Source organism: Corvus brachyrhynchos, unplaced genomic scaffold (genome assembly GCF_000691975.1).
Source record: "Corvus brachyrhynchos isolate BGI_N302 unplaced genomic scaffold, ASM69197v1 scaffold46, whole genome shotgun sequence".
Lineage (NCBI taxonomy): Eukaryota > Metazoa > Chordata > Aves > Passeriformes > Corvidae > Corvus > Corvus brachyrhynchos.
Window position 1 is genome coordinate 6763301 of NW_008238838.1, and position 7525 is coordinate 6770825.

Below are 7525 nucleotides of genomic sequence, written 5' to 3' on the forward strand. Positions count from 1 at the left end.
CCCCTGGCTGTGGCAAACTCATCTCATGGGGGTGACTGCTCTGTTCTGGCCAATTCTGGGTGCCTCCATTGCCTTCTTCTGACAGCAGACACTCCTGTCAGTATCTCTCATGTTTCTGGTGCCCAGCAGAAGGCAAAACTGCCTGCCTGCCCACACCAGGCACAGGGGACAGGCTTGGCCACCAGCTCTTGTTCCTGGCCAGCACCAGTAGGATGTGGAGACATGGCAGGAGGTTTTGCTGGGGGAGACCTGCCTGCAGGATGCAGAGGTGCCCATCCAGTGGGACTGATCCACTCATGGTGCTCTTGTGTGTTCAAAGGAGGCAGAGGCACTGGAGACGGAGGCCAAGCTGTTTGAGGATCTGGAGTTCCAGCAGCTGGAGCGGGAGAGCCACCTCGAAGAGGAGCACGAGGCACGAGGCCAGCAGCTCCTGCAGAGCCGGGCTGAGTGCCACCGTAGCATTGCCCGCAGGAAGGTAAGGGTGGAGGGGCAGTAGGTCCAGTGTGGCTGGGTCTGGCATGGCCAGGCAGCATCCCATGGCTCATCAACAGCCACCTCATCTCTACTGCCTGCTCCTCAGGAGAGAGTGGCTGCCCTGGATGCCCAGGCTGCCCAGATTCGGCTTCAGAGTGCCCAGGAGGCCGAGCGCCTGGCCAGGGAGCGGAGCAGCATCCTGCAGCTCCTGCAGAAGGTAATGCCATGATTGTGTGCTCCTGAGGGTGCTCGAGGCAGGGGACAAGATCATTCCAGCTCTTTCCAGGTTGCTGGCAGGCAGGGTGAGCTTGGGGGGTGACCGGCCATGGGGCGCCAGTAACCATCAGCTGCCTCTGATCTGTCACCCCATGCACAGGAGAAGGAGAAGCTCGTGTCTCTGGAGAGGCGGTATCAGCTCGTCACAGGTGGCAGGAGCTTCCCCAGAATGTCCTCGGCTCTCCGAGAGGTAAGTGGGTCGAGGGGGCTATGGTGCATAGAGCTGCTTTCCTAAGCTGCTGTCGCGAGTGAGGACGAGCCTTGTGCACCACTAGCTTTGCTCTGCAGCAGTTTCTATGTTCCCAAGTACCTTCTGACCAGAGCCAGGTGCTTCCAGCTGCTCAAAGTCTCTCTGTGGGCTCCAGAGGTTGGGAGGGAGGGAAGGAAATGCAACAGAGCAGCACATAGGACAGCACTGCCTGGGCTCCCATCCTTGCTGGAGAGCAAGCATGGGGGTGTCTTGGTGCTGGTACAGGGGACTTCTAGGTGGAAGTGAGTTGCCCGTTACCCTGCTTGTGGCTCTGAATGGGGAGCCAGAACCATGATGCCCTCAGGGGCTGTGGTGCTGCCTGACCTGCTGCTGGGAAGAGGCACAGGATGGCAGACTCCCCTCATGCCTGACTGAAGTGGGACTCCTGCTGCTGCTGCCACCTTGCTGTCTGTGCCCACCTTGCCTACGTGATCTTTCTCCTTCAACAGGAGACCCTCCACACCTCAGAAACTTATGAGCTGTTGGAGGGAACTAAGCCCCTGAGCCCCCTGCCAACAGCAGCTGCCTCCTTAGCTTCTCCTGCCACCTACTCCTACCCCAAGGCACAAGAGGTAACTAACTAGAGGGACTAGCTGCATGTGCTTGCTCGCTTACCCCTCCTTGGCTGAGACCCCTTTTGTGTACTGATGTCACTCCCAGGCAGCAGGACAGCCCCACAGCAGCATGGCTGGGGCACTTATCATGTAGCTCTCTGGCTGTGCTCATTAACACTCAATCCTCGATTCCAGGTGCTCTCCTGAGCCCACAGGGGATCCCAGTTCCTGCTGCTGCTGCCCTCTGTTTTAATCCCGGTGCAGCGCTGTGGGGCACAGGCATCCCTGTGCTTCCCCCTAGCCCACTGCTGGCCATCTGGCTGGGCACCTCCTGACAGCATCCTGTAGGGTCCTGCTAGCCTGGCTTTCCCAAAATAAGAGCAAGTCCCCAGCTTTAGCATGTTTGGTTCAGAAAGGACAAGGAAGTGGATTTTAAGCTGGTAGCACAGCTTGAGGTGCCTCATCCAGTGCTGCTGCTCTAGGGAGGACTTGTGGCCAGTGACCGTACAAGACCCTGAGGCATCCCTGTCCCTTGTAGGCACTCAGCAAAGCTGTACTGAGGGCTAGGGCAAGATGGGTGCCAGCACACCCAGCCCAGCTCGAGCACCATGCTTCCCGCACGGTGCTGCACACTGGGGACACCATGGGCAGCAGGGCAGGGTTGGGGAGACAGTGCTGGGGCATGAAGGCACAGGGAGGTTTGTTCCCACTATGCAGTCAGTGCCATGATGCCAGCACACGGGTCTAACTCTTCTCCTTCTCCCTTGCCGTGGATTTCTAGGAGTACATGAGGCTGTCTGACGTTTTCAGGTTCTGCAGTAATGCACATGGCCCCAGCCTGGACACTAAAGCTTCTGCTGCTGCCCCCGCTGCCACTCAGCGCTCTTTCTTGCTTGCTGTACCTCCCACAGCCGATGAGGTACCTGCCCCAGAGCATGCTCAAGTTTGCTCCCTCGGGTTGCCCGCTGCATCCCAGGCAGTGAGGAAGCTGCGGACGCGCGGCCTCCCTGTGTGCCTTGGTGCTTGGAACCCACATCTCTCTGGGGTCAGGACACTTGTCTGGCTGCAGCTGAGTGGGGAGCAAAGGCTCAAGCTGCCCAGTCTCCTTGCTGGGGTGCACTTCTTGCCTGCTCTGGATGTATCGGGAGAGTTCGGGAGCAGAGTGGGTGCCCAGCAGTGGGAGGGCAGCCTTTTTGTCTGTTGGATGCAGTCCTGGCTGCTTGTCCCAAGCAAGGAGGATGCAGAGTAGGCAGGGACCTGACCCAGTGCCCAGCACCAGGGTGGCTGCAGCACCAACTGCTTTTCCTCCCAGGACAATGAACCCTCCTTTGGGGGTTGGAGCTGCCTGCTCATTCCTCTGTGCCTGCTTGCCCTTGCTCTTCTTCTGGTTTAATCTGCTTCTCTCTGCCCAGTATGTGACCATTGAGCAACTCTCGGGTATCCTGGGCAGCCTCCACACCCCTGCTGCTTCCCTGCTGGGCTGTACCCCTCCGGCTCCTTCATCCTCAGGCAGTGCTCCTCCTCTTCCATCTCTCCCTTCTCCCTTCGTCTCTGCAGAGGTTGGTGCCCTGTTTCCCCCCTTTGGCCCCTTGCACTCTCCCTGGGAGGTGATGGAGATGCACGGGAAGGGCTGAGCTGCAGATGGAGCTGAGCAGCAGCTTGGGCTCTTGACAGTCCGCACACCCGTGGCTGTCCTGCCTGGTGCTCCACTGCCCCCAGGGCAGGGGGTCTCTGTGCTTGATCAGTTCTCATGTCCTCGTGAACAGCAAATGGCTCCTACAGCTGCTGGGACTTAGCCAGGGAGTGCGCAGGATACCCAGGGGTCTGCACGTTAAGTTCTGGGGGAATGGTGCAGGCACAGCCAGGGATGCTCCAGCCTCTTCTCTGTGCATCTGTCCCTCTTTCTGCATTTGTCCTTCATCCTTTCTCATGCAGCCTCTCTCTCCAGATGGAGCAGCAGCTGTTGGGAGGCCCTGTGTGTCTCCCGGCTCTTGATTTAGAGAAGTGGTACCAGGAGGTTATGGCTGGCTTTGAGACCTCCTCTTCCTCTGTCTCTCCTTCTTCTTCCCCTCCTCCACTTCCAGCTAAAGCTCACTCCTCTCACAAGGCTCTCCAGGTAATCCTGACTACCTGCTGCCGAGGTTCAGGCTTTGGGGCCGCTGGTTGTGGCAAAAGTGGGGCAGTGTGGGAATATTCCTGTGGACCCTGTACCCTGAGTGCTGCTGGGGCCCTGTCTGCCACAGCAGACAAAGGCAGAGCAGACCTGTGGCCTAGGGCAGGCAATCTCTGCTTTCTCTTGCCTGCATCCCTGCCAGGATGGCACCAACACAGAGCAGGATCTGGGGAGGGTGAGCAGGGCTCAGCCCTGCTGACAGACGAGCCATCTGTCCAGGGTGCAGTTCCCCCACGTATCTCTCACGTCTGCGTCTCTGTGCTCAGGTCTACCGCGCAAAAACAGAGGGTGGTGCTGGTGTCCTCACCCCTCGGATGAAGAGTGGGACCCCCTCGTCCTCACAGCTCAACCTCTCCATGCTGGAGTGTAGCCCCTCACCCAAGGTATGGCTGCCAGGGGGACCGAGGCACCCTGGCCATGGCTCACACATGCCTGGTGCCAGCCCCCATCCCCATCCTTGCGGCTGACCAACTGCTGTCCTGCCCAGGGCCCCCCAAGCCCGGCGGGCAGCCTGTCCCGCAACCTGGTGGCCACGCTGCAGGACATCGAGACCAAGCGCCAGCTGGCCCTGCAGCAGAAGGGTGAGCTCTGGCTCTGCGTCCTGGCTGTATGGGGTGGTGGGACTTCGGGAGACACTATCCCCGCTGCCACTTGGGCAGTGGAGAAGGGAGCCTGGCTGAGGGTGGCAGCAGCAGCAGTGCTCTGGCAGGATGCAGTGCCTCTCTCATGGTCTCTTGCTTTTCCCCCCCTCTCTTTCCTCCTGACCCCTCCACCTGACGGCCTGTCTCCAGCTGAGCTGCTCCCAGCAGAGCCCTTGCAGCCAGGCGATCCACCAGGTAGAGATGTGGGGTGACTTGGACTGCCTAAGGCAGCCCAGAGGCAGCAGCATGGCTGTTTGCTGGCACCTTCTGCCATATATAAGAGGGGCATGACCGGTCCAGGACCCCAGGTGCTTATTGACATCTGCTTAGGGACAGCCCTGTGCATCCCTAACCCGCTAATGCTTTGCTCAGCCTGTTCCTACCAGCCTGGCGCATGTGCCCCCCTGCTCCTGCCCAGACAGATTGCTGTGCCTGCCAGAGAGCTGTGACAGCAGCTCCCACCTCTGCCCCTACCATGCCTTCGTGGCTCCAGCAGTGCCTATAGTGTCTTCTGCCTGTGCCACCCCGCCTCGTCCACCATCGATGCAGCTCTGAATGTGGCACATTTAACTTGATGTTGTCACCTTTCCATGGCACAGGTCAGCAGGTGATTGAGGAGCAGAAACGGAGGCTTGCAGAGCTGAAGCAGAAAGCAGCTGCTGAGGCACAGTCCCAGTGGGAAGCCCTGCATGGGCAGCCCCCCTTCCCCACTGCCTTCCCCCGGCTCGTGCACCACTCCATCCTCCACCACCACCGGCCCCATGGTGCCGGGCCCCGGGCTGAGGAGCTGGACCACGCATACGACACACTCAGCCTGGAGAGCTCAGACAGCATGGAGACCAGCATCTCCCTCGGCAACAACTCTGCATGCTCCCCTGACAACATCTCCAGGTAACCCTGGGGCCAGCTCGTCTGGCCAGAGGACAGCCTGCTCTGCTGATGTGCTGCTGGCTCAAGGTCCTTCCTGCTGGGGCAGCAGCTGTGGCTGTCTTGCAGTGCCAGCGGGATGGAGACAGGGAAGATTGAGGAGATGGAGAAGATGCTGAAGGAGGCACACGAGGAGAAGTCGCGGTTGATGGAATCCCGGGTGAGTGGGAGCACCAGCACCACGGCTGGACGGCAAGCAGGTCCCCAGTCCTTGGGGCTGAACGCCTGTGTGTGCTGGCAGGAGAGGGAAATGGAGCTGCGTCAACAGGCGCTGGAGGATGAGCGCTGGCGCCGGGAGCAGCTCGAACGCCGACTGCAGGACGAGACTGTGCGCCGGCAGAAGCTGGTGGAGAAGGAGGTCAAACTGCGGGAGAAGCACTTCTCACAGGTGTGAGGCAGGCTGCCATCCCCCTCTCCCAGCCTGGACAGTGAGGCACACGCAGCTTGCTACTGATGTCCCAGCTCGCAGGGGGGGGACGTGGGTCTTGTCACCATTGGTGGGCTTTGCAGGGCTCTGTTGCTTTTCCAGGCTCGTCCCCTGACACGGTACCTCCCCATCCGCAAGGAGGATTTCAACCTGCGGCTGCACATCGAGTCGTCAGGCCACAACATTGACACCTGCTACCACGTAATCCTGACAGAGAAGATGTGCAAGGGCTACCTGGTCAAAATGGGCGGGAAGATCAAATCTTGGAAGAAGCGTTGGTTTGTCTTTGACCGCATGAAGCGCACCCTCTCATACTACGTGGGTGAGTCCCTATGCTGCCTCACGTCCCCTCCCCACGCCGTCGCCCACAGTCGACAACGGTTCCCTCTCTTGGGCAGATAAACATGAGACGAAGCTGAAGGGTGTTATCTACTTTCAAGCCATTGAAGAGGTTTACTATGACCACCTCCGCAGTGCTGCAAAGGTGAGAGCCGGGCACTGCCCCTGCTCCCGTGTCCACTGGGACCCGCCATGGGCATCCCCATTCTCCTGCGTTGTCCTCTGTCACGCAGGTAGGAGGTAGTACGGCAGTGCATGCCAGGGATGCTCCTGCAGTGCTCCATGGCCCCTAATGGTGCCAGCTTTCCTTCCTGCCAAGGGCAGGACCCCACTGCTGGGTTTTGTGGGGGGACAAGGAAGGGATTGCTGCTGCTCAGAGGGGGCCAGTGCTGATTCCATCCTCCCCTCCAGAGCCCCAACCCTGCGCTCACTTTCTGTGTCAAGACCCACGACCGACTCTACTACATGGTGGCACCCTCAGCCGAGGCCATGCGCATCTGGATGGATGTCATTGTCACTGGGGCAGAGGGCTATACCCAGTTCATGAACTGAGGAGGGATGCTGCACACCCCAGATCCACCAGCTGGACGGACTTCTGAGCATCCCAAGCAGCAAGGAGCTCCTGAGGGGACCATGGTCCCTGCTGCGCCTCACGCCACAGGCTGTGCACACCACGTTTGTGGACCTGCATTGGGCCCAGCTGGGCGGTACTGAATGTTGCCTGTTCGGGCAAGGGAATAAGTTTTTTTATGTTGACTTTTTAAAAACAAACTTTATTGGAACAATATCAAAGTGCTGAAATGTAAAAAGCTGCCAAAGACCTGCTGGGGCCTGAGCTTTCTGCCTTGGGGAGGTGCTAGTTTTGAGGCTGATGCTGATAGTTACTGCCATAGTGTTCCAGGGAAGGAAACGGTGAGGTCATGCTGTGCTTCCAGCTGGCCCCATGTGGCTAGGACCCCCTACTGTGGTAGACTCAGACCCCTCTTCGTAAACCCTTTGCAACTTCGGATCGTTGTCCCCCCTGTGCCGGGGCCAGATGGGGATTGCGGTGTGGACTGCCCAGTCACAAAGCATTTCGTGACCTGGGCTGTCCCTTCTATGTGGCCTCTGAACTGGCAGCACCTTCCAGACAGACCAGAGTCTGCCCCTGGGCTGGGGGGATGGACGGGGGGGCACTGGGCAGGGGCTGTGGCCCCTCGGAGCTCACTGGGTGTGAGCTGGTGGGCACAGCATCGTGCCTACGAGATTGTGGGGGCCGCAGGAAGGTGCAGGAGATACCAGCAGGAAGTGACCGGAACAGCGGGATGGAGATGCGCCCATGGAAGGGGCCGAGCCCAAAAAAGGGCCAGGCTGAGTCCACGCGAGCCGTGCCGAGCCTGAACCCAATCCGAGCAGTGCCGAACCCGAGTAAAGCCAAAATCGGGGCCGAGCGAAGGTGGGACCAGGGCGGGGTCTGTAGGGGCA

The 7525-nt window shown here is 59.6% G+C and overlaps 1 protein-coding gene across 1 annotated transcript in view; it reads left to right on the forward strand.

The window, feature by feature from the left end:
- PHLDB1 (pleckstrin homology like domain family B member 1) overlaps positions 1-6881 on the forward strand; it is a 19174-nt gene extending 12293 nt beyond the window's left edge. The window contains exons 12-28 of the mRNA XM_017738393.1: positions 320-475; positions 581-691; positions 851-940; positions 1450-1572; positions 2336-2473; positions 2531-2573; positions 2629-3113; positions 3503-3670; positions 3994-4110; positions 4215-4308; positions 4519-4563; positions 4968-5259; positions 5365-5455; positions 5537-5683; positions 5825-6044; positions 6121-6206; positions 6473-6881. Coding sequence (XP_017593882.1) covers positions 320-475; positions 581-691; positions 851-940; positions 1450-1572; positions 2336-2473; positions 2531-2573; positions 2629-3113; positions 3503-3670; positions 3994-4110; positions 4215-4308; positions 4519-4563; positions 4968-5259; positions 5365-5455; positions 5537-5683; positions 5825-6044; positions 6121-6206; positions 6473-6613 — 2547 coding nt within the window. The 3' untranslated portion in view covers positions 6614-6881. The remainder of the gene's footprint in view (positions 1-319; positions 476-580; positions 692-850; positions 941-1449; positions 1573-2335; positions 2474-2530; positions 2574-2628; positions 3114-3502; positions 3671-3993; positions 4111-4214; positions 4309-4518; positions 4564-4967; positions 5260-5364; positions 5456-5536; positions 5684-5824; positions 6045-6120; positions 6207-6472) is intronic.
- Positions 6882-7525: the final 644 nt, after the last annotated feature.